At 36.2% G+C, this 27,571-nt stretch overlaps 1 protein-coding gene across 3 annotated transcripts; it reads left to right on the top strand.

The window, feature by feature from the left end:
* Positions 1 to 1,226: 1,226 nt before the first annotated feature.
* On the top strand, positions 1,227 to 26,351 carry LOC135584340 (ABC transporter D family member 1-like). 3 transcript variants are annotated; one of them, XM_065142063.1, is made up of 27 exons: positions 1,227 to 1,361; positions 2,319 to 2,488; positions 3,265 to 3,444; positions 5,629 to 5,914; positions 8,285 to 8,509; positions 9,784 to 9,981; positions 10,127 to 10,581; positions 13,387 to 13,525; positions 13,601 to 13,679; positions 15,325 to 15,563; positions 15,735 to 16,039; positions 16,122 to 16,233; positions 16,312 to 16,470; positions 16,634 to 16,733; positions 16,808 to 16,916; positions 18,945 to 19,035; positions 20,074 to 20,198; positions 20,312 to 20,461; positions 20,583 to 20,655; positions 21,932 to 22,112; positions 22,194 to 22,352; positions 23,309 to 23,470; positions 23,538 to 23,744; positions 25,222 to 25,376; positions 25,492 to 25,544; positions 25,636 to 25,714; positions 25,807 to 26,351. In XM_065142063.1, the coding sequence occupies exons 3-27, from the start codon at positions 3,383 to 3,385 to the stop codon at positions 25,891 to 25,893; spliced, it is 3,990 nt and encodes a 1,329-aa protein (XP_064998135.1). In that variant the 5' UTR covers positions 1,227 to 1,361; positions 2,319 to 2,488; positions 3,265 to 3,382; the 3' UTR covers positions 25,894 to 26,351. The 3 variants fall into 3 exon arrangements, with proteins under 3 accessions (XP_064998135.1, XP_064998134.1, XP_064998137.1); XM_065142062.1 differs by having other exon boundaries at positions 2,319 to 2,473; XM_065142065.1 differs by lacking the exons at positions 1,227 to 1,361; positions 2,319 to 2,488; positions 3,265 to 3,444; positions 5,629 to 5,914 and adding an exon at positions 7,373 to 7,513.
* Positions 26,352 to 27,571: the final 1,220 nt, after the last annotated feature.

Genomic DNA, 27,571 nt, shown 5'->3' on the forward strand with positions numbered 1-27,571 from the left:
TTTTGTCATATTCTCGAGATATTACTTCTATCCAAAATCGATATGATAAAAGAATAAATTAATTAAGATGAGAAAAGCATGGAAGGAGAGAGTAGAAGACAAAAAAACATGACAATAGATTATATGATATTAAGTAGTGAGAAATCATGTTATATATTACATTATGAAATGTATCGTTTAAAGACCTATACCTAATTATCTCGTTGCCTATGATTCAAAGAAAAATTGAAATTTTCTAAAGCACCCAAAAAACACATTGAAGAATACACTAATGAAAAAAAAAATTATTTTTAAATTATTTATTTCATTATCCTACAATCATATAATAATATCGGATTAGTATCCATATTCAAATGCAGCTGTATCACTAAGTTCCTGTTTGATGTCCGCATCAAAATAAATATCACCAATTATTAATTGATATAAATACAAACCGTACCACTTTCTTTAAATAAACAACTTTCTTAAAATAAATTATTTATATATTCTCATTAATGGTATATATATATATATATATATATATATAAGAAAGGCGAAGCACAACCTGAGATATGCCATGCGACGCCGCTTTCCACTTTTCTTCAAACATGTATCTCGTTCACGAGTGCCACGTGGAAATATGAGAAAGGCCAAAATAATAACTCTGCCCGAACGACCACTACCCCGCAGACCGACCTGCGTCGTAATCGGATAAACGGCTAGCGCTTGGCGGGTCCCAAGCCAATTCTCTAATGGTAAGGCAGGTAGTTTCCGAGTAAGAAAAAATATGACTCCATAAAAGTAACACAACCGGTATAGTACACCAAGAAAGACGTTGAGCTAATGGTCCACGCTCAGTTCCCTCCTCGCCACGTTTCCAGCGAGGACACCACAAATGGGGATATACACAAAAAGTACAGACGGTACAGATGAAAGGTGAGAGTTTGATGGACGGTTTTCAAGAGCCTTTCATCAGCTTCCCATGCAATGCACCCCGCACGTGTTCGCGGTCGCATGACGTGTAAATTCCAAATTTACCCCTGTACAACTACATCCGGCGGGGGACATTGGGGCAAGGGTGGGCCCTGATAATAGTGTGGTGAAACGTCGGGTGCGTGGGGTGGGTACAAACAGCGTTTCTCCAGGCCACCAATTACGAGCCATGCCAGCGTGACGTCAGGTACGCGGAGCACCACACCGCAGCCGAGAAATTATAAGAATTAATAGACGCCCACCCGTCCCCCGAACGGCACCTCATTATCGCTTGATTCAGTCCCGTCTCTCTCGCGCTCTCTCTCGCTCGCCCCGAAAGAGGATTTCTGTGTCTCTTTCTTCGAGGGTTTTGCGCTGTCGGCTCTTATGATCTCTGCCAGTCGTATCGGGTAAGAGCAAAAAGCACCGGTCTCTTCAGATCGTGTGCCACAAGTCCGATTTCTTGTTTTCCTCATGTAATATCTCTAAGATTAGATTGTGTAATGGATTCTACTCTCGGAGTAGGGGATTTTGGACCTTACGATTGGAAGTTTGGTTGTGGGACTTTCGACATCGATTATTTCCTCGATTCGTAAGATCGTTCTTGTGAACGGTCGGGATTAGATGGGCTTTGGGTGGCAGGTGCATTGCCCGGGGAGCTAGTCGGGCGTGTGATTCCCTTTAGGTCGGCAATTAGATCGAATCGCCTTTGGTTTTATGATAGATCTCCTGCACCGCCTCTAAGTTAGAGTTTGTGTTAGTATCAGATATTGGAGCCTCTTTTTTGGCTCTATGCATACGGGAAGTGATCTAATCCGTCAGAAACTAGGGCTTCTGCTTCAGTTGAAGTATGACTCGATTTATGAAAATAAGGAACTTTATGCATTTATACCAATATACTATAGATCCTAACTAAAATTAACGTTAAAAATATGTTCTTGATACAAGGTAGCCTGTCTCAAATTTTAAGCAAGTACCTACTATATAATGGTTAAGCTTCTAGTGCTTCAAGTTTATACTGCATTTTGTGCTAGTCTGGATGGGCAATAAGATGAATTGTGATGTCAATCTCAAAGCTTGTGGTCCCGGGATGTAGTATCTGTATGTGCCTCCTATTGATGCATCACCAGAACATATAAGAATATTATTGTTTCACTTGTGGCATGCTTACTGGGTGGTAATTATTTTAACCTTGAATGGCAAATTTTTTCTTATCCTGGAAGTTTTTTCACGGCGTTGGAAGGTTTACCATTTTGATAATTTTGTTCTTTCTTTAAAACTGCTGGATTGATAATTTATTCTTTCTCCTTATTTGCTTAAGTTTTGATTGTTGTCTTGACTCTTGTTACATATCATGCATCGGACAGGTCTCTTGTAACATGACGTAACAAATTATGTGGGTAACCTAATTAAGACAATTGCCAACAGAATCATGAACATAATAGGAAAAGATGCAAGGGAGCATGCTACGAGTAGCCGAAACTTTCTTTTTATTGATGATCAGCATACTAGGACAACACAGGTACTGGTACCTCAGGTTGGTATTTCTTATTAAAAATGTACAGTATATGATGATTCATATAGAAAGTTTCTTTTTCTTTAAGCTGGAACCTCCAATAAAATAAACAAAATGAGCATGAAAATTTACTATCAATATTCGTGTTTTACTATCTATGCTATTTTCATTTGAGAAAGGTGGCCTTTAACTGATAGTCAAAGTGAAAACCAGTTTTGTAATTAACTAGATTAATAATTCATAAATGTAGAGCTTTTTTGACAAAGGGTGTGAACACAGCTGTAAAATTGCTTCATTACATCATTGAAGTCATAGTCTATGGGTTTGAATTAAGGAAGTAACCTCTTGAAATGTTGTGGTTGTGTTCTCTACATCTAACTTTAAATGGGTATCAGAATGGTGGAATCTCTTGCATTCCGCTTCCCCTTTGTTTAGTTAGCAATGATCAAAAGTATGTGCTTGACTCATTTCTATCCTAAATATAAAACATAAGACCATAAGGCAGAAACTTCATCCGAAGCTTTATGTGTTGTTGTCACTTAAGTAATTAATTTTTGGCTAAATGGTTGGTGTTACTTTTCCTCTACAAGTGATTCTGATCTGGGGGTTTGTTTCCTCAAGTATTTGGCGATGGTTGTTTTATTCAGGTGGGCTTTCTTTTTATGTCTCTCTCAAGAAAAAATATTTTTTTTTGTTATGACATTGTGTTTTTACTCAAAATCCTTTTGTTCTATTAAGCACTCAAATCTATTAGCTTGAAAAGATATTTATAATTTTTTTCTTTCTTGGTGTAACAGTGTCAAACCTTCGGTCAAAAGCCCAGTGATTTCTGTATATTGTTGCATTATTCCTTCGCAAGTTAGAAGAAGTTTCTCCATTCGTTTAGCATAGATTTGTTTCGGAGATCTTCAGAAAATGCCTTCTCTGCAGTTATTGCCATTAACTGAGCATGGGCGTAGCCTTTTGGCATCTAGGAGGTACGTTAAGATATTTTGCTTTTCTGTCATATTCTTTTTGTTGATGTTCTTGTTCACATGTCTTGATCAAATATAATATTGCTGAAGTCAGAGCATTCTGGTTCACATGTAACATACAGCTCTTATTAAAATGCTCCATAACTCAAAGAAAGATAACTGAGCGAAGATGAAAAGAAAGCATTGATGAACATAATACTGCTGCAATGCTACTTTCCTAAATAATGTGATATTTGTAGGCCTGGTTAATTGTTTAACCTTTGGTGGTTGTTGCAACTTTAAATTCTTTATGTTAGTATCATCAAGACCGTGACCTTGGTTTAAATGGAAATACATTATAGATGTTGAAGAGAAATTTGATCTTTTGATTGACAACTGCAGATAGTCTGATTCATGTCTTTCAGATTTGCTCTGTGAAACCTTGTTTGCTTCCCACTTTTGACCTTGTCTGTGAGAGATTAATTATAATCATTTTATTATTTGTTCTCGGAATTTAGGTATGAGAAGATATCATTATCTCTTTGCACTTTTCTCATATCCATCTTAGCACAATGGATATGGAGTCTAGTTGGCCTGCGTATATGCCATCTGTGCGTCACATCAACACCACAGTATCATGATTCGAGTTTTATGTCTATGATGTTAGAAAACATGGATTATTAACATGAGGTAAGTGACAAGTGCTAAATGTGACAGAGAAAACACAGGTGATCAAGTGACTGCTCTAAACCATGGACGGGTGAGTTAAAATTAGGACAAACAATAGTTGGGTAAAATGTAATTGACCCTCTTTTTTGGATATTGCTCTGTTCCAGTTTTTCTTTTACTACTGTGATTTGATTAAGACTACAAAGTGTAGCAGCAACCGCATAGGGGCAGGTATTTGACCAAAACTGACTTGAAATAAATTGTTATTTGTCATTTTAACAGAAGTGGTTGTAACTTGAGGAATTCCTATTTGCTGTTATCACACTGATTAGGCAACAGAACTCTGTTATGATTTGTCCCTGGTCAATTACAATTCATTGTGTTATCTAGGTTTAAGAAAGTCTATAGCAACATAAGAGCAGCGACCGGTATCATATTTGATAAAAAACTACCTATTATCTTTCAAAACGCCTTACTTTTATCACACTGATTAGGCTACAGAACTCTGTTATGATTTGTCCCTGGTAAATTACAATTCATTGTGTTATCTAGGTTTAAGAAAGTCTATAGCAACACAAGAGCAGCGACCGGTATCATATTTGATAAAAAACTACCTATTATCTTTCAAAACGCCTTACTTTTAGTGCTAGTAATAAGCTTTTAAATATTGATCGGGTACTGGTTTTTTTAATTACCAAACCGTGTACCAAGTGGTATACCAACTTGTACTGCCTGCTGTCGTGCAGGTTGGTACCTGTCAGAAATAGCAATAAAAAAATAATACTGACTGGTACCAGCCCATATGGTCCTGTATTTATCCTTTGTTGGACCAGTAAATATCAGCCAGTACTCACCAGTATTTGAAACCATGGCTAGTAATATAGTGAAACTTGGAAGATGCAAACGGCTGTTTGTGCTTTTTGACATGCAATGTGTTCCATCTTCACTTGTATAATGATGCTTATCTACGGATTTGTTTGGTTCAAGAAGAAGTGATGGATCCTATCGTGTCATAACTTGCCAAAAGAGCTTTATGGGATATTTCCCAACTAGTTAAAGGGATTTACTTAGCCATTTTACAGTTGTAACCTAACCATTGAAACGGTTGATTTGAACAAAATAGCAGTTATCTATCCTCTACATTCATACCACTAATTTGTCTGGTTGGGGGCAAGAAATTTATAAATCTTCCTATTTGTTATTCTTAATAGAACCGATCAGTTTATATTTACTTTCGACTAATTCTTTACCTATATAAGAATGATATAAGTAACTTATTGTGCACTTTACTATTGAATTACTTCACTTATTCACTTGAGATTTATGCTTGCACCAAATGGACCCTAATTGTTTACAGTCATACAATTCTACTCTCATGATAATATTTGAATTTTACTACTATGGCCTATTTTTCAACAGTATATACTTCATTATCACTGAGTACAAAGGTAATGTGATTTCACCTTGAATCATCTTTTGTAAAGAATTGTGTATGAAATATGACTATCTTCACCAATATTCGGCTGTGGTATTAAGCAGGAGGACATTGGCAGCAGTGTCAGCTGTCTTAGTGGCTGGTGGAACTGTTGCATACATACAGTCGCATCGCCGTAGAAAAATCCCCAAATCAGAAGAATCTTCAAATCACACCATATCAAGAGAGAATGGAGAAAGCTTGAGCCGAAATGGTGTTAGTGATCATCCAGTTCGGGTGGCAAGGCCAGGAAGAAAGGGATTGAGATCCCTACACGTTTTAGCTGCAATCTTGCTCTCCCGGATGGGCGCAAATGGCATATGGAATCTTATGGCCTTAGTGACTACAGCTGTGAGTTTCTTTTGCTATGTATTTGTTGCAGATTGTTTGTTATGTTTTTCTTGCACCATTGGTCCGCTATCGTGTGGATTTTCACCGTCATCACTCAGATACATATTTTTGCGTTATATATGTGTGTGTGTGAGAGAGAGAGAAGAGAGAGAGAGAGAGAGTTGGATATTTGTCAATTTCTTTGGATTGTTAATTTATGACTACACAGCGTGACATGAATTAAGCACATCAAACATTGGCAGGATGAAAAATGTGACAGTTGATGCATGTCACCAGTGGTGTGGTAGCATCTATATAGGATCCTTTCTCTTGATGTTCTTTCTTATTGCATTCTGTTATTTGCTCTTTTATTAGCATGAATCAATCTTTAACAACATGGTCTTATTCTAGAAGCTAATAACTGCAGATAGCCATCACTTCTTTCCTGTTGATCGTTCAATTTTTAACACTTTTTTTTATCTTTCTTTATCTAGAAAAAGGGTGCAATGTTAATAGATTTAATCTCGGTGAAGTAAAAAGGAGGACCTCTTATGACAGCTGTTAATGAAAAATGCAAGGAGTGAAAATTTAACATTTTCCTAAAACATACACAAGATGCCTACACCTACTTTGCAAAGTTGCCATTGTGAATCGCCATGCTGAACCACTTTGAATGCATAGTTCTTGGGAAGCTGATGCCTGAAGGCTGAAGCACCATTTTGTTCAAGGCACTAGAGCAGCCTTATTCACACCAAGGAATCTCAGTCAAGGACTTAAATTCTTGCAGCACTAGGGATGCCAGATGGACACTGGAAGGTCCAAATGAGAAAAACTTAAAAATAAACCCAATATACTTGTGATCCTTCTCATCTCCTCTAGCATTTCTTTCCTATGCTTGGCTTTCCTCTCTAGATCTGACTGCAAAATGTTTGATGAGAGTTTGTTTGTGAAAGGGTCTGAAAGAGGTGCAAGCAAGAGGGCTCGGGTTTGAGAGTGGTGGCAAGTTGCAAGGTTCTTCGAGGGATTATCTCATGACTGAACACCTTGACCTGAATCGGTATTTATATTTTTTTTCAAATAGGACCAATCCATGTTAAAGTTTAATGAATGGCTCAGCCCAAAATAATTAAGAAATAAGGGCATTTAATTCAAATGGGCTTGTTGGGCCCTATTCAGAGGTTCCAATTTTACCAAGAACCAAGTGTTAGGTATCAGTAGTGACTCAGTTTGACATGTTTCCTGATTTGGGTGATCTCGGGTGGAACTATCGGGCCAAAAGAATGTCCTTTTCCAAATATTCACACTTTAATAGTTATATGTTCTTCATTCAATCATTTATATCTCAAGGCTTCTTTTTCTACAAAATATGTTAGTTTTGTAATTGAAATTTTAGGACTCTAAGCTTGATTTGTGTTTTAAAGTCAGGAATTATGGGATTGGAGGGAATTCATTTGTGGAGTAGGCAATAGGTGAAAGATTTTCTACTTGGCTGATTATAGGACACCACTTATGCTATATCCCAATTTCACTTGTCACGTGACAAACAATAGGATCTCATTCCATGCATGTCATTACTGTTGGAAATGGCATCATGCTATTCGAAATTATGCTAAAGCTAAGGTATGTTTTTGGAGAATTGTGTCTGTAATCCTATATAGTTTTATTGAAACATATAATACTAATGATCTATTTTCTATTGAAATGCATTTTACTGCTAAGAAATCGTGACTAATTGTATTGAAGTGTACTAAAGCTATTTAATTATATTTATCATTCAAATAGAGGGTAAACATTTTAGTTTTGACATGCAGCAATAGTTACTCATCCCAACCACTGGCAATTTGATACTTTTGTTGACCTTCTTCTAACCACCTGCTATATGTCTTGAAGAATTAGATGCTGAAACTTTTTTGCTGATACCATGTAGAATTAAAGCACTTGTTTTTACATGTGATATTGAAATTATAACTTTTCTTTTTCAAACTTAAATTAGGCTCACTCTAATATGCATATTGTTTGTTGAGAGACAGTGGGATGTGACAATGGAATACAATAAACTTGCACAATTAGATTTAACGTTCAACTAAATAGAAAACCCTTTTAGTTTATACAAGAAGCTAGAAAAGTCTTTTTTAGCCCAACCATTGGCATTTTGAATCTTTATGTAATCATCCTCTAATTGCTTTCTCATGCATTGGAGAAATAGACACTGTTCTCTTTTTGGTAATTTCTTATTGAGACTGCACTTATGATGTTCAATACTTCAATTGATTCCCCCTGTTTACAGGTTTGTGTACATGCAAGATGTTAACAGATTGCTGGTATCATTTTCTTGGATATGTAGGTTGTATTCACTAAGTTGCTTAGCGTCAAACTTCATTTTTTTTGCAGGTTTTAAGAACTGCCTTGAGTCACAGATTGGCAAAAGTTCAAGGATTCTTGTTTCGAGCTGCTTTTCTTCGGCGTGTACCCAATTTTTTGCGCCTAATTGTCGAGAATCTTACATTATGTTTTCTCCAGTCCACCTTATATTCAACATCGAAGTACTTGACGGGGTCCTTAGGTTTGAGATTCAGAAAAAAATTGACGGACCTCATACATGCAGATTATTTCGAGGTCAGAACAGCTGTTTTCTAAGTGAGGCTTTTGAAGCATATTTACTAATTCTTTATACAAACTGAATTATATTGCAGCATCAGCCCTATAAACAAACTAACTAGATATGTGAACTTTTTCCAGGGATCTTGTGACAGTAAATTGAGTTACTCTCTATGTTATTTTAGTCATGCATCTAATAGTTAGGGTACTTTTAGTTTTAGGCATGGTTCTAAATTTTGAATACTGGTAGTACCAGTCCCTTTCTGGACTAGAACTGGTTTGAAATGCACTGTCATGCCAACACATGATACGACCACCATATCGGAAGTGTGGAGGAGGAGGTGAAGGAGGAGAGGAGGACCCATCAGGCTGGTGGCAGTAAAGAACTAAAGATAATAAAAACCGTAAACAAATTTACATATGCCACTGCCGATGACATTGATTAGGAAAAGCCAGGTTAACTACTTCTGACTATTGTTAACAATAGTTTGTTGGAGTTGAAGAAGTATATAATCAAATTAACTAACTACCCCTAACGTTTTAAACATCATAATAAGCTTGTAAGGGTAATAATGTAAATTAGAGTTTCAACTAACATAACTTACAGGAGCCAATGGAGATTAATTACAATGGTGGATGTGCAAGTTTTTAAGTTTTGGAGGGATATATATTGCTAAACTTAATGTAGAAGGATACATATGAAAATTATTGACTTGGGAGGGATATATATGCAATTTTTCCATAAATAATTTAGAAACTAATTTAAGTCTATTAATCATGTTTCTTATGTTAGAAAATTGAAAGCCAATCTGAATTAAAAGAAGCATGAGAAAAAATTAATTATTGTACATAACAAAAATAATCAAATCATAACTTTCCTTTGGTTTAATATAGGTAAATTTAGCACTTCTGATCAGATTTATGATTTTTGAATTCTGTTGGAACTCAACCTGTATCTGTTCATATAAAAAAATCTGGATAGTCAATATAAATATGTATACAAATATTCAACAGAAACAATAAAGCCCATTTCAGGGTTTTCTATCTCATTCAAAGGTTTATGGATAATTTTTATTTTAAGTCAGTGAAGACTTTTATTTAGCACACAACATATACTCACGATCATTTGCTTTATTTATTTTTTTGGTTGAATATGACTATAATTTGAGGCAAGATAATTAAGTTCATTTTTTGCATCTTTTTTTGTGCTTTTAGCATCGGCATATAAACATATGCTTATTTTGTTTTTAAGATGCACTTATTTTTATATCAAGTTATGTTGTGAAATGCAGAATATGGTGTACTACAAAATCTCGCACGTTGATGATCGGATCAATAACCCGGAGCAGCAGATTGCCAGTGATATACCCAAATTTTGTTCTGAATTGAGTGACCTTATACAAGAAGATCTTGCTGCAGTTGCTGATGGCATAATTTATACCTGGCGCCTCTGTTCCTATGCAAGTCCAAAATATGTGCTCTGGATACTGGTAGCATCTCTTTCTTTGCTGCAATTATTTTATGAATTAGTTCTTATTTCAAGTCATTTCCCGACTTTATGTCCTTTTTAGCTTGTATCATTTATTATTGGTATATATTGATAACTTTTAATGCAAGTTATTTGTTGGATTTCAGGCATATGTCATAGGGGTGGGTGCTGCTATTAGGAACTTCTCTCCTGCTTTTGGAAAACTTATGTCCAAGGAGCAACAACTGGAAGGGGATTATCGGCAACTTCACTCACGATTAAGGACTAATGCCGAAAGTGTAGCTTTCTATGGGGGAGAGAATAGAGAAGCATCTCACATCAGGGAGAAGTTTAAGACTCTTATAAAACACATGAATAATGTACATCATGATCACTGGTGGTTTGGAATGATTCAAGACTTTCTCTTGAAGTACCTTGGTGCTACTGTTGCAGTGGTTCTGATTATTGAGCCATTTTTTGCTGGTAGTCTTAGACCTGATGCTTCAACACTAGGAAGAGCAGAAATGTTGAGTAATCTTCGTTATCATACAAGTGTGATAATATCACTTTTTCAATCACTTGGGACTCTCTCTATCAGTTCTAGGCGGCTGAATCGTCTCAGGTTATTGCCTAATAAATTCTATTAATACTGCACAAGGTCATGCCATTTGTGTGCAAATATAATATCTAATATATCTTTTGAACTTATAAAAATGTCAATTTGGCTATAAGGAATGGATATTTTGTCTGTACTCTACGTGCATGATTTTAGTGAACTTGTCAAAGTGATTAGTAGGCCATATATTTACATATATCTTTCCCATTTCTATATAAGTTTCCTACCTTCCACCTCCTATGAAATGCTGTAGTTATTTTGAACGTTGCAGCTTGCAACATCTTGAAGAACAATAATTTTGACCATGAGTAGTTGGGACATTACGGTTTTGTTGTTGGTGGTGGTGGTGTTGTTGAAGAGTCATTAGCTTTGACTAATTTTAGTTAGGCTGATTCTATTCTCTTAATTTTTATAGTACTATTCAAAGTTCATCGTACTGTGGCATGTCACTCGGTATAGGCAGTACGTGTCCGTCCAACAGAAGATCGGTATGGGCGATACATTGGTACGCCTCCCATGTACCATGTGTCGGTATGTTTGATGTGACCTGGTATAGCTTGGTACATACCGTACCGATAACTGGTCGGTACACTAGTACGGACTGATAAGACGAACCATGGTACTACTTCTCTATATTTGAAGGCTAAGTTCTTTTTCTAAATTTTTTCCAAGGTCCATTATGTGAATCATGTATAGGTCAGCAGGTGAATGAAAAAGTTAATGGAATTTTGCCAAGAATTCAGCATACTGTGACTGTAATTGTTGCAATAAGAAAAATCAAAGATGCAAAAGTTGTTGTTTATTTAAGATAATATATTGGGAGGAATTCTGATGGAAATGTTATGGGAAAACCTCAGGTACAATATCTCATATGAATTTTTTGATGAAATAAGGGAAGCTTGTTGAACTCTTAAAGAAGATTTTTCTGAATTTAAAAAGTAATCAGCAAGTGCAAAAAATATATATTCAATATTATAGAAGTTATTAGTTGAAATATTATGGTCCAAGGAAGTTGAAAGCCAAGATAAATGTGCACTTAAATATACAAAGAATTTGCAGAGTAAATAGCACCAGCAGCCGCAATGTCCTTTTGGTGACAACCTCTATGATCATTGTATAATTTCCAGTTCTCAAATATCTTGTTATTCACTTTTTTTGGTCTTATTGGGACTAAAATTTTGCTTTCGATGTTTTTTACTGCTAGCCGTACATAACTAACATTTGATGCTTCATTTTTTAATAATTCTTCATAGTTTAGCCTTGATGAGTTACTTCTAGACATCTTAGTTTGGTGTATAGGCAGTTGAATGTTTATGGATGGGATTGAAATAATCTTTGGTTGTTTCCAGGTTTTCTTTGTTGTAATTGTGAGCAAATTTTGCAGCATTTTCTAAAGCAATTGAATTAATTTTTGATATTTTTTCCTGCTGTTCTCTAATTTTGATATTTTTTATTGTTTACCTTTGCATATGTTTATGAGCAATTGAATTTCAATAGTTATTCATGACTTTTATACACCATTATTCTGAGCAAAGCGACAATTCATAATTTTCCTTGCTATGCTTTGTGTGATCATCCTTATATCTACTTTATGTAGCAGCACATGACCTAGTACTTACCTTTCTTGAGCATTAAAATTGAATTATCATTGTTTGTTAGTACTTCTTCAGTATATCAACCGGTAGAGAGGCATAAAAAAATAGTGCTGGCATGAATGACAAGCCCAAGAAAAACAGGAGAGCTGTAATTCATACTTGAGTTCAGTGACAAGGGCCAATAGCAAAGAACAGATGTTAGTAGTTGAAGAAGTAGAAAGCTTTTGAACTTTTCACACAAAGTGAATCAATGATTGTCATTTTGTCTTAGTGTGGTAAAGAAGACCTATTAATATTGTATTATACTACACAAGCTAAGGATGTGAATCTCTATATTATACCAATTTTAGTAACTAGTCAGACTGCCACGGTATATCATGCATATACTGACCCGTGGTGCTCCATGCCACTGGGAAAATAATCAAAAAATTAAAATACTGACCGGAACCAACCAATATGGTCCACTACCAGTCCTTGGTTGGACAGTTAAATACTAGTCTGTACTCTGTACAGATCATGTACAACTGAAATTTGATTCCTTGACCAAAGCCCTGGAGGGTCAAAACCAGTCATCCTGCAAAGTTTTGTTTCATCTTCCAACTGAGGGAGCTTAGGTTTCATTTGGTTGCAAAGAAATTGAGGGAAAGTGTTTTCCACTAGAAATCCTTTATGATGGATGACAAATGCAAGTTGTTTGGATATGGAAAAGGGAAATGAAAAACTATTCATTTTTATTTTCTTTACATTGGAAACGAAGATTCCCATGAACTATTTTGTGCAATGAAACACGTTTAAGTTGTATTAAGAGCTCAATTTTTTTTTCCATTAATGCCTTAAAATTCTTAAGCATGCCATCCTTAGGAAGACTTTTTGAATTTGTATACTTCTCTAGGTTCATGTATTGTAGGCTTGCGAGTTGTTTTGCTCATAAGATTGTTGTTTAGTTTCATATCTGGAGTTTGTAATGATCTTTTATGCTTGTTACTGTTTGTTCTCTTCAAATTATACTTTCTATGCATTACGCACTTTGTCTTGAGAATAACAGATGGGATGATCTCCCACCAGGAGTCCTGGTGTGCATTGTGGTTTTGTTTACTTACCTTTATGAATAATCTACTGAGTTTATGAGTAATTAACATGAAATTCGGCACATTTTATTGTGTTGCTGTATTTAAATTTCTTGAGATAAGTATTCCATATGAATTTCTTTGTGCAGTGGTTATGCTGACCGCATTCATGAACTAATGATTGTTGCAAAGGAGCTATCCGCTGTTTATGACAAATCATCGGTTCAGAGAAGTTCCAGTAGAAATTATATCAGTGAAGCAAATTATATTGAGTTTGCAGGTGTTAAGGTTGTTCCTAACTGGAACATTGTCCATTTTTTCTTAATTTTTCTTGTCCTATTTACTAATGTTGAATGTTTCTAGGTAGTTACACCAACAGGAAATGTGTTGGTGGATGATTTGAGCCTCAAGGTAGAATCCGGTTCAAATCTTTTGATCACCGGTAAGTATCTTTTCCTTAATTTCTTGTTAATGTTTAATCTCAGTCTGCTCAATGATATAAAGTTTTCACCACAACCTTTCAGATTAAGGTCTAAGTTCAATCTCTCATTGACAATGTGTTTCGTTGCAAAATATTTATATTGTTTAGAAGTTAGAATGCCACACAATAATTGTTACAAGTTCTTGTTTTCTTTAATTGTTACATTTAGTTTTCAGAATTTGGATATATGTACATAAATAAATGTATGTATCTATAATTTACTTGGCCATTTAACTATGTATACTCTCTATAAATAAGTCTCTTGTTGTAAAGTGCATTTATGTGGCATCTGTGCTTTGGAGGCCATATTTTTATCTTAAAAAGCATTGTTCATACTTCATAGCATAAATGTTAGCGGTCTCTTGCAGTGAAATGTTGTTTGAGATTAATTAGAATTTCATATTTTAAAGGTTTTGCTTATGAAGCCAACAAGGATCTCATTTCAACTCATATTGCCCCTCAGAAAGGCCTAAGCAAGAATTCATCATTCTAAGTAACAAAGTACCCAAGTACAATAGCTTCTGGATATTGTCCAAATATTGAAAACCTTTCATTGGTAAAAATCCCATATGACCAAGGACAGAGGGGGTTGTTTAATATCATTCTTGTTAGTGTTTTTAATTAACAATAATACAAATTTAGAAATGTAGGGATGAATGTATGGTAATGGTGATTTTATTTGGTTCTTTTGAAAATTATTCTACACTTTGTTTATCTTGTAGAAAATTTCTTCTACAAGATACTTTGCTTTTAGTATTCTACACTATGGTAATGCTCGATGACTTGTGGAGATTAGAGGTTCACCTTATCACTGAAATTGAGTGACTGATGCTTTTAGTTTTTGGGACTGGTACCTTTCCCCCTTTCTGCCCCAGTCTAGGATACACAATGTGATAAATTGCCTTCTGAGATTCCAACTGAATTATTAATTAATTCTGTTTAATATTCATGCTTCCATTATCCTTAGATCTCTTCCATTATCTGAGATGCAAACTGAATTATTAATTAATGCAAACTGTGTTCCACTCTTTATCTGTTTTTCTCTCCATGCCATAGCCAGCATTTTTAACCTTTTATTGGTCTAGAAATGACATTTGAGTGATATCAAAAAATATTTTAGAAAAAAAAGAAACAGAAACTACGGAAAATAGTTTAATGTTCCTACTTCCACAATATGAAAGGAAACAGTTCTGTACACCCAAACAAATTGTTATTTATGATCTTACATATTGTTCTATATACTTTTTGGGCAAAGCTGCATGCTTAGATTTTTGTTCATGATTCTGCTTTGGCTGGAATTAATGGTCCTTTTAAATAGATGGTTTGTGTTTCTTCTCTTTTTGGTTTTCAGTTGTAAGAAACTTCAACCAGTCCCTTTTGTTGCATGGATTACCTATCTAGGGTAAAATAACATTACTTGAACTCCAGACACATTTTTGAATAATTCTTGATTATGTTGTTGGTTTTAGTACAAACGAAATCTAACTTTTGTTGAATATAATAAAAAAAACTATGAGCTGGATTTTACAAAGCAGATCTTCTATGCTTCAAACATCTAAAGCTTTCTGATAGTCGTAATCCTTTCCGTTTTCTTTTTCTTGATTAGGTCCCAATGGAAGTGGGAAAAGTTCTCTCTTCAGGGTTCTTGGAGGTCTTTGGCCGCTGGTTTCTGGCTACATTGTAAAACCTGGGATTGGTTCGGATCTCAACAAGGAGATCTTCTATGTCCCACAACGACCATATACTGCAGTTGGGACACTTCGTGACCAATTGATCTATCCTCTTACAGCAGATCAGGAGACTGAACCACTCACTCATGAGGGCATGATTGAGTTATTAAAAAATGTAATATTTTCTCACTCTTCTTAATTTGCCTATCTTTTCCCTCACAATTTGCCTTTCATTTATAATTGTTAAAGTGTATATTACTGTGGCTTCTTATTGATTTACATACTATTGGATCTGAGTTGTTGAAGGTAAAATAGTGAGTCCAAAGTACAAACTTTCATTTGGCAGGTTGATCTTGAGTATTTGCTGGATCGTTACCCCCTGGAAAAGGAAATTAACTGGGGAGATGAGCTTTCTCTTGGTGAACAACAGAGACTCGGAATGGCCAGGTTATTTTATCATAAGCCTAAGTTTGCCATTCTTGATGAGTGTACAAGTGCAGTCACAACCAACATGGAGGAACGCTTCTGTGAGAAGGTTCGAGCAATGGGCACATCATGTATCACAATTTCACACCGACCTGCTTTAGTTGCATTTCATGACATAGTTTTGTCTTTGGATGGTGAAGGAGGGTGGACAGTCCAGTACAAGAGGTTAGAGTTAATGATTTGTTTGACCCTTTTGGTTCTGCACAAACAACAGATAACGGGTATTCGGAATATATTGAATTTGCAGGGATGGTTTGTCTCTCCCTTCTGAGGCAAGTCCTGGTTCAGTAAATTCATCGGAAATAAAGCGCCGGGATGACACATTAGCTGTTCAAAAAGCTTTTTTTACCAGTGGAAAGGTTTAAGATTAAGCCAAATACCTTCATTTGTTTTGTACACGCAACATAAGGAAATCTTCTGATGTTCTATTTCTGCAGGGAAAAACATCATCGAAGTCAGAGGTGCATTCATATTTAGCCCGGGTCATTGCATCATCACCTGACATTGACAAGGATGTTTCAGTTCCTATTGTTCCACAACTCCAGAAGGCTCCAAGGACATTGCCTCATAGAGTTGCTTCAATGTTTAAAGTACTGGTATGCATCTGTGTGTGTCTAGTGCCTCCCTTTCCTATATTTGCTCTCACGGCAGCTTTGCTCATAGTAAATTTGGGAAAAATAATTGTCATTATATGATTGGTAAAAGACCTCAAGTGAAAACCTGATAATGAAATTATTTTATTGCGTGAAAATGTTGCAGATTCCCTCCCTTTTTGATAGACAGGGTGCAAAGTTGTTTGCAGTTGCTTTACTTGTTGTGTCTAGAACATGGATCTCTGATCGCATTGCTTCTTTGAATGGTATGTGAGTACGAGTCTTATGTTATGGATCCAGAAGGAAATCTGTTTTCTTCATGTGTATTTGACTTTTACAGGAACCAGTGTGAAGTTTGTCTTAGAACAGGACAAAGCAGCTTTTATTAGATTGACTGGTATAAGCATTCTTCAAAGTGCTGCAAACTCTTTTGTTGCACCAACATTGAGGTATTAATTTTTTTAGTTTGTTGTGACTACCAGTTATGTAGTATAAATATTCTTACTGAAGAAGCCAGAACAGACCTGTTTTGCTCTAAACCCTTTATGTCAATGTCTCATTGCTTTTCTTGTCTAATTTAACTTAGAAACTCATTGATATGACAGTTGAAGATAGCCCCAAAATTTACATGATTTGTTTAGCTAATAATGGTTTCAAAGAACCTTTTGCTACTAATGTGAGAAGTCTGTATTAGGATTGCTAATAGTGCACATTAAGAAGTCTGTATTAGGATTGGTGCTTAACGAGAGAATGAGAGGTCAAGGGGAAGGTAATTAAACCAGGGTAGTTTGTTATTAAGCAATTTGGAAGATGTCTAAATCATATCTTTTGGGCTTGGGTGGTGAATGTGAATCTCATCACCCAATAAAATCCTACTAAAAGAGACATCAAATATTACCCATGATAGCAAACAGCATGCCTAGACTTTCCGACAATCATATTAGGATTCACAGACACCAAATAGAGTTAATAAGATTCTACAAACCAAGGCCTACCGTACCAAAGCATACCGCCCATATCGGGCGGTACGTACCGGTCCGACAGGTTATCGGTACGCGGATCACCCGATACCACTACAGTGCTACAGTATAAAAATAAAAAAAATATTCGGTACACCAGGGCGTATCACTCGGTATGCCCTGATGTACCGCCCGGTACACTAGTACCGTACCGTACCAAGCTCGGGTCGAAACGCCGGTACGGTACGGTACAACGAACCTCGCTACAAACAACCTAAAATAGCGACTAAAAATAACGATAAAAATTAAATAATATTACTACCAAGGTTCGCAATACCGTACCATACCGGAGTTTCGATCTGGGCTCGGTACCGGTACGGTACGGTATACCGCTCGGTACACCTAGGTGTACCGAGCGGTATATTCAGGCGTGCCGAGTACTGTAGCAGTGCTACATTGCTACAGTGTCGGAACGGTAACATATGGTCCACGTACCGAAAGTCTGTCGGACCGGTACGTACCGCCCGTACCGGGTGGTACGGACCGGTACTGCAAACCATGATTACTACAATAAGTTGTCACACTTCTTTTTAAGTTGGGCATTTATGATTCATCAAACTTCCTAGAACTGCGGTCTTTAGTTTATTAAGGTCCTCTTGTCGTGCGCTATGTCTCAGTGATATTTGAGCTGCAAGATATGACCAAATTAATCAACCAACAAGAGGAACAAAGGAACAGAATTCATACTGGGTGTTCTTAAACAAAAATCTTAATCTTTGATCAGCTATAATTTGAAGTTTAAAAGTCACTTATTATACTTAGCATAGACCTTATACATGTTGCTGAATCAAGGGTGAGCATACTCTGCTTTGATTATTATGGAACATGGGCTATCTAACTTAACATATAGCCAGAAAAACCTTTGACAAAGTCTTCAGATTGTTATAATGTTTAGTTGTCTGACTCTCTCCATCTCCTCTTTCTCTTGTCTACGTCCATGCATACACACGACACATGCAATCCTGTCTTTGAAACCCTAGCTCATTGAATGTGCCACCCTTTATTGTGAGTGGACCATCAAGACTTGATGGGTGATGGTGCTGAAGAGGATGGGTATATCGAGTACCTTGCCCTTGTGGCCTTCTCTGGGAGGGTCTTGAAAATCTAATATATGACAATAGCCAAGTCTAGTTAACACTAACTGAGCATACAGCACCAAGTTAATCGTGTGGGTTTTTACTTGTTTAGTGTTTTTTTATAAAATCAGTGCATATGTTTTTTAAATTGAAAATTCACGATTATCAAGATTAAAAATTGTTGCCATTTTCCTTAGTGATCTTCCTTCAGACTAGCAAACTTGTCCAAGTTTTCCAATATTTGTCCTGTACAGTATTAACCTAAAGTTATATGCCTTAGAGGAGTAGTTGTGGCTTTTTTCTATTGCACATGTAACAACTAAAATCTAGTTGTACTACAATTAACTTTTTTGAGACCTTAATTTTGCTTTTGCTGTTTCAGGCATCTCACAGCCAGGCTTGCCCTTGGATGGCGAATTCGATTGACTCGACATTTACTGAAAAATTATTTGAAAAGAAATGCTTTTTACAAGGTAATTCTATCTCTTTGAACTTAACTCTTCACATTAATATATATGATTTTTAATTTTTATATTTTTTAAATTAAAGCAGGTTTTTTTGCTGAAGTAATTTTTTAATCATGCATTAAGTGTTGATCATGTCATGGCAAATTGAAAATGGAAGGATTTTACGGTAGATGAAACTCTTATGTTAAAGGCTCAACTCACAGGCTGCTAGAATTTAGAGCACTGAGGTGAAATTAGTCAAACCTAAAAATACAACAATGATTTGCTGTTAAATTTTGTTTGACTATAATGTGGTTGTTATGATGAAAGGTTCATCTTTTTGTTTGTTGATATTGTCTCGACATGCATGTTCATGATAGTGAGTGATGATGAAGGTGAGGATGCCACACCAATTTGGGCATAAGGTGGATTTTGGAGGGTGGGAGAGTTGTTATGGAGCATATTTACACCTTGCATGCCCACATCATTAAATTTCTCATTTAATCGAATCAGTTTGAAATGACTGGCCAAATTGTTCAAAACTGTTTCTTTGATAAGATTTTTTCCTGTCAGCGTTTTTCCTAAGGTTGTGGGCTCATATTCTTTTCAGCATGCCACACTTGTCGTTAAAATTTCTAAGCAGACTTATTGCATGGATCAAGAAAAATAGTTAGTAGTACAGACATGAAGAATGTCTGTCTTCTTTTTCATAATTTACATTGAGTTATGTGCCTGTGTTAGTTAATGGGTAGCTTCCTTGAATAGCCCATACCTTATTTACGACCATTTCTTGAGCTGACCTCTTTTCTTCCCCTATGAAAGTCATGCATGGGTTAAATTTAAAGTGTTCAAGTACTTGAGATAGAGGAACCACTTCTGTGTTCGCTGATGAGAAGTTTCCATGCTGACTCTTTGATTCCACTGAGAATAAATGGAACTTTTGTTTACACCTTCTCTGTGTTGATAGTTGATAATCTTGAACAATAGATCACAACTTACATATGACATTCGCCTCTTGTGTCAATGCTTATGCTGTGAAATTTCATCTGGTTGTGTTTATTCCAGGTGTTCAACATGTCAGGAAAGCATGTTGATGCAGATCAGAGAATAACGCATGATGTTGAGAAGTTGACTTCTGATCTCTCAGGATTGGTTACTGGAATGGTAAAGCCCTCTGTAGACATTCTTTGGTGAGTCATTTGGTTGTTTGATAATTGGTCAAACTCAAACTTTTTTTTTGCTCTAGGAAACCATTAAAAAAAATTTGATTCTAACTACTACTTGTTTCTCTGAACAAATACAGGTTTACATGGAGGATGAAACTCCTAAGTGGACGTAGAGGAGTCGGTATTTTGTATGCCTATATGTTACTTGGTTTGGGCTTTCTGAGAAGTGTCGCTCCTGAATTTGGTGATCTAGCAAGCAGGGAGCAACAGCTTGAGGGGACCTTTAGGTATTTGTTTTTTCATTCTCTTGTTCCATGATCCTTGCAGTTCTGCTGTTAGACTTGTTTCCCTTTTGTTTGTATTTATGTTTATTGTTCCTTATTAAGCATTTATGATATTGTTCACTAGGTATATGCACTCGAGACTCCGCACACATGCTGAATCTATTGCTTTCTTTGGTGGTGGTTCTCGGGAAAAAACTGTAAGTTCATTGCATTTCTTGTATCAGGTTCATGTCAAGATGCCAGTCTTGTGTTTTCATTTCACCTTGTTGATTTAGTTATATCAATTTTAGTTTTTAAAAGATGGTTTATGATGCCCTTTATGCCACTGCTTCTCCGTATGGTTCATATGACCAAATTGCATTAAGGCCTATGTGGTTTGATTGTGTTGTAACCATATATGCAAGTTATGCAGCTACAGATATGGTTGTGGACATGTATGCCAGTCTTATGTGATCTACGTATGAAAATTTGATCACATTTGTGGTTTATTGTTCTGTTAATGTGGTTGATGGTAAAATGTAGTGAAGCACAGTTGAATATGTTTGTTCTAACTTATTGCTAATATAATTTCATAAGTTTGTAAACTGGTCATTGAATATATCTGTGTTTTTAAATACATTTTCTATTTGTACATGATTAAGTTAGTAATTATATTTATATGAACTGCATATGCACTCAAATCTAGGTTCGCATACCACATATGTGCTCTTGTTACCTTGATTGCCTGCATATGGAAATCACTTTTCTAGAACATTGCTCTCTCCCATATTTGCTTTAATCTGCCTGCAGACTAGAATGACCATTTGATAACTTTTTTTTGTTTTACCAAATGACTGAAACTACTGGTACATTGCTCTGTTTATATGTATGTCAATCTCCATCCATAATTTTGTTTTGACAACCTATTTACAAAAAACCTTTAAGACTCAATTAAAAACTTAAATTTAGAGTTTATGGAATTCTACCTGATACAGTTCTTGAACCTCAAATTTTAGGTTTATCAATCTAATGGTAAACCTTCTTGTTCACCCATTTCTTTATCTATGGCTCAAATCACAATGAGAAGACTCCATTTCATGGGGCATGCTGTTTCTTTTGTATTTCAGTATATGAACTATTGTTTCGCGGCAGGCAATGTTAGTACCTTTCTGGTACTACACAACTGTATGCTCGTGTCAAATCTTGCCCAGCCGACATGCAATGTTTTGGCAAATTTAATCCTATGCTGATTACAACTGTTTTTGTTTTAATGCATTTGCAGAATCATTCACTCAAGGTTTTTTAATCTTTCTATGTGACTTTTAAGGGAATATTCATTATCTTAAAATCTAGATGGCTTGATAATGGACTATGTTTTCACATGGACTTTTCTCTACATCAAATACAGTTTGACCTAATATTTTATGATGCCAAACTTATGCTGGGGACTAAGTTGATGTTGTTCTTCATCTTTAAATTGTCATTATTGAACAGATGGTTGATTCAAGATTTAGGCAATTGCTTGAGCACTGTGAAGTCCACCTGAGAAATAAATGGCTCTATGGTATACTCGATGAATTCATCACGAAACAACTCCCGCACAATGTGACATGGGTACTCAGTCTTCTGTATGCTTTGGAGCATAAAGGCGACCGTGCATTGACTTCTACTCAAGGTTGAAAACAATGATATGGTTATTTTGGTTAATATAGTAACTATACTTGTCTATTTTTAACTACTATAAATTCTTTCTCAGGTGAACTTGCACATGCACTACGGTTCTTGGCATCTGTTGTGTCACAAAGCTTCTTAGCATTCGGGGATATTCTTGAGTTGCATAAGAAGTTTCTTGAACTCTCTGGTGGTATAAATAGGATTTTTGAACTAGAAGAACTGCTTGATGCTGCACAAAATGGTAGGTAGTGTACAGTTATTACAGCTATATATATTCTCTTTAGCAACTTCATGTTGAAGTTCTCCTATTCATATTTACATCTCTGGCACGTGGCATGCCGGTGTCAGATTTAACCCTTTTTTTTTTCCTGTCATGGTCAGAAGATATCTGCACTTCTAAGCATAAATATAGGTGCTATTCAAAAAAGCTGGGCACATCTGATTCACATCCTGATATCACTAAAAGTTCAACTAGCAAATCAGAGTTCATGACAATATGTGATCACTATGATTTATTGGATGTTTATCATGTAACATATGCCATTGCAATTTCGGATATTATGTATGCCTAAATTTTATATTAAGCAAATTAATTTAAACTAGCTGAATATGCATGCATGCATGTTGGACCACGACTCTATGTTTTGTCTGGACCTGTACATATCAAGTGGTATGTACCGATTTGATGGTCTGTTGGGTTGGTGGGACAGACCGCAGTGCATGTCTCCTAAAATGTGTATGCTCAAGAGATTTTTTGAGGCACATGCCGACATATCATGTATCAGTACGCTGGCACATACCAGACAATGGGAACCGACATGGGTCTGGTATCGGAACTTGAACCATGTGTTGGACTATTGTGGTATAAATGTGGGGTACACAGGCAAATTATTCTGCTGTTGAGCTTTTTATTGTTATGTTTTGGTCAATTTTATTGAGTATTGCATAATTTATTTTCCTCTGTTTGTTTAATTTACCTCTGTCAGGAAAATTATATGCCCACTTTTAATAATTAAGAAGATACAACATTTACAAGCAGCTCTTTCTCTGTTTTTTTTTTTTTTTTTTTTTTTGTTCTTTCTTGGGGAGTTGGTGTCATTAAATTTTGCCTTTTGTTCCATGATTGTGTGTTTTTTTTTAAAAAAAGTTGAATATATCTAATCCAACCATTCTGTGCTAAATTGTGCAAACATGCAGAGGCTTCTTTAGCTGATCCTTCTGTGTGCTCCGATACAAATGGTGTGCCTGCTCAAAACATTATTTCATTCTGCAAGGTGGATATTATTACTCCATCACAAAAGCTACTGGCTAGGCAGTTGACTTGTGATATTGTACCTGGGAAAAGTTTGCTTGTTACTGGTAAGTGTAAAGTATTTCATGAATTTGTTTTTTTTAATCAATAACTTTTTTTTCTGAACTTTTGAAGGTCCAAATGGAAGTGGAAAGAGTTCCATTTTTAGAGTTCTTCAAGGCTTATGGCCAATTGCATCTGGAAGACTTGTGAAACCCAGCGATGCTGTATTTTATGTACCACAGAGACCATATACAAGTCTAGGGACTTTGAGGGATCAAGTCATATATCCTCTTTCACGTGAAGAGGCTGAACTGAGGATGATTACTATGGTGAAAACTGGTAACTCGCTGATTTCGCCCCAACCTACATTATATATATTTAATTGAACTAGCAACCTCAGTATAGTATTAAGAAAAAGTTGCAGACTTGATCTGGCTAAAAAGAAAGTATAGGGACAAAGAAATTAGCTTTTTGCATGCGTGACTTCAATGATGTATTACAGAAAAGATTCATTTGCTGATTGACATGGTTCGAACATATGAGTGAGAAAGTAAACATGCACCATTTCAACCTATTCCACAGGTGCCGACATGTGACTAGTTTTAAACTATGTTGACCAATATAAAGCATGCCTATAGGCATGACACGGTTTTATGTTGTGCCGAAAGGGTGAATCCTTGTGTGGACCTTTGAGTTTTGCTTCTTTCATTCATCTTGCAATAGCACTAACTTGCTTCTATTTGACTGAGAACGTCTGGCTCATTTTCTCAATGTGAATAGTGGAAAAGACTCATTTGACTGTTTTAGTTTAGGAGATATCTCGTTATTCTCCATTTAATGCCAACCAGGGTTCGTCATTTCATGTACCGGACCCATTTCAGTGATTTATTGGTATGGTACATATCAGTCTGTACCACTGTAATCACACACGGTATGCCGGGGCATGTCGATGGGGACTCGAGCGAGCCGCATGTCGGTGGCAAGTCGGACCGGTACGTATTGCCTATACCATACCGACTTGGGCGGTACAGCAAACCTTGATGTCAACTATTCGAGTACTGCATTATCTTACCAAACTGTAGAAGAGTATGACTACAAAAACTCATAATGTCCCAATTTTTGGGGTTCTCTTTCTGATGTAGAAAACAAGACAAGATCCAATAACACATGAATGAGGTATCATGTGGACGGTAATTCTCTGACTTGACATGTCATCGGCACAGTTGAGACAGTCCAACAAAACTATGTTTCACCTCAACAAATTACATTGAACCTCAGTTGTGAAACTTTCTGCAAGTAAAACTCTTCCTGTATTATCTCGTTGGAATAAATTCTCTTGCTTTTTCAGAAGAGAGTTCATGTTGTTTTTACGAGTCATACTCCAATTTCAGACCCTTCTTTGGTAAACCTTTCTCTCTACTATAAATAAAGATGCACTGTCTGAAACAAAACTATTCTTAGTTTCTGTTTCTTTTTCTACCCTTATCATCTGCAAGGTGGCATGGAATCAAGCTATTTGATCATCACGTCGTCTTTTGGCTAATTGTACCAGTAAGGCTACAGAAGGGGCTTGTAGAAGATAATCTAACTAATCCTTGGGAATGGTTCCTTTTTTTATTTTTAGAACAGTATTGACATCATGGTTAATATTTCAGATGCTTGAGTAGACTTAGTGGTTGTTCGAGTTTTCCTGGAATAAGTTATAGGGCTTTCTTTATACCATGCCTTTTGAACCGCTGCTTTCTTGAATAATCCGATCTCTTAACATCATCTTTAAGAATGATGTCTTTCTTTTGTTATGTTCATGAATATGTAGGTGACAACTCTGATGCAACTCGTCTTCTGGATGCCCGCCTAAAAACTATTCTAGAGGGTGTTAGATTAGTTTATCTTCTTGAACGGGAAGGCTGGGATGCTACTGCTAACTGGGAAGATGTTCTCTCTTTAGGAGAACAACAGAGGCTGGGAATGGTGAATTTATTGATCTCATCATGTTGAACATTCTTATTATGTTTGCAACCATTGTTCAGTTACTTGCCTGTATACTAATTTTGTATCTTACACATACCTTGTCTATTCTTTCCAGGCCCGCTTATTTTTTCACCACCCTAAATTTGGTGTCCTGGATGAATGTACGAAGTATGAATCAGTCACCTTGCTGAAATTTAAATCTATTTTTATTGGTTTCTATTGAAACTTCAGGTTCCTTAGTTCCTTTTCCTTGTTACAGCGCCACTAGTGTTGATGTCGAAGAACACCTCTATAGACTAGCAAATGATATGGGAATTACAGTTATCACATCATCTCAGGTAAGGACTGGTAGTAGAATGATTGTGATTTATTTCATGACAGATTTTAGCATCCTTATACTTGTCTAATTATCTCAATTTTTTTTTTATAGCGACCTGCCCTCATACCATTCCATGCAACAGAGTTGAAACTTATTGACGGTGAGGGCAAGTGGGAGTTGTGTGCAATCAACCAGTGATAATTTCTATATGTTAAAATCTTCAGTTGTCAGTGCATTGCTAATTTTGGCAATTCACGGCAATAATACATCAGTGAAGATGCCAAAGCTTCCCAGACCACATACCTCAGCTAGTTGCCATTAAGTGTTAGCCCAATTGAAGTCATGAATAAATTGATCCAGATCGACACAACGTGTGAGTATTCTCAAAGTTCCAGGGATAAGATCATTGTCATTTTAGGTATGTTTGAGCGAGAAGGCAGCTGTGACTTGGATATGTAAACTGGATCTGGCAATATGCCCCCTAAAGGAATGCATGTGCCTGGAATGTGCTAGAGTCAATTGAGGTGGTGTACATATACAGTTAAACTGGGATTTGCATTTTATCTGCAGGAATATTAATATCGACATGGATGCCGATGATGACTCCATGCTCACACAACAACTTTGTTTAACAATAAAATGTCATTCCTTTGACAGACTGGAATTTGTTCTCAACGTCAGCTCCCATTACCAAACATGAAAGGTTATTAATGCGAGTATAGGTGGAAAACCAATCTGTGAAGTCATGCCACCAATACTACTCCATGGATTAAATTTTTATTTTCCTTCACATTCTGTTGTTTCTTGGAGTATTTGTGTATCTTTAGCTGGGATGTCTTAGAACTTATGCTCTTTGCTTTCAGTAGCAACAAAAATTATTTGTCTGTCAGACTTCTTGGTAGTGTTTCTCTCTCATGACACAAGATGTAAAGTTTACGGTCTGCACCACTGATATTCTTTTGCTTTTATGGTTTCTTCAGTGCATTAAACCTGAGTGACTGATTGATTGCAGAATTGTAACCTGGCGTTAGTGTGACTGTTACTACTGGACGCAGGAAAATATTTGCAATCCTTTCTTATGCTATCGTTTTCTTTGAATTATCATGTGCTGATATAGTTTCTAACGCATCAACTTTTTCTTTGCTGCAGGAATGCGGTGTACTTTGACGTGGTTGCCGTCATTGTTTGCCTCCTGTAGCGGAAGGTGAGGTCTTTCTTCCATGGTCATTCGACAAGCGCATTGAATGTTCATGTTCATGTTCCTGGATGTGGACAATGCAAGCATGAGTGTTGTCTTTATGCACAACTTGGTCGAACACTAATGAATTTAATTACTGTAGCTGAAAAGGTGTACTTGAGGAGTTGGTGTCAATCTCACTTCCATGATAGCACTTTATATGATTCGTAGGCACACCATTTAGGTCTAGGCTATGACTTTAGACTCACATGGGTGTCTTAGAAGCAGCATTGTTCGATCATCCATGGCACATTACTTTAGCATATCTCTGAAACTTGGTGTTTTGTGAGCCTGGGCAGGATCAATCTGGTTGGCATTCATGTGAAGAGGACGACAACTGAGAAATCTGCCTCTGGTGTCTCCCTGTTGCAAGCTTCGGCTCCAAGTAATCTAAGGTAAGAAGTCTCTCTCCAATTGGTTGATGGAATCAGATCCCAAGTTGAGCATTATTAGCCATTTCCAATTTCACTAAGCTTATTGCCTTTCCATCGGTGACTCCATCCAAGCGCTTAAGAAATATTCGTCGTCATGCTACGTGAGGTATTGAAATTTTTTTATAATAAAGAATTAAAAAATGGACACATTTCCTAATTTATTGATTTAAAGTGTTAGTTAATTAAGAGGATGATAAAATAATAT

The sequence above is a fragment of the Musa acuminata genome, chromosome BXJ3-3 (genome assembly GCF_036884655.1).
Source record: "Musa acuminata AAA Group cultivar baxijiao chromosome BXJ3-3, Cavendish_Baxijiao_AAA, whole genome shotgun sequence".
NCBI classification, from domain to species: Eukaryota; Viridiplantae; Streptophyta; class Magnoliopsida; order Zingiberales; family Musaceae; genus Musa; species Musa acuminata.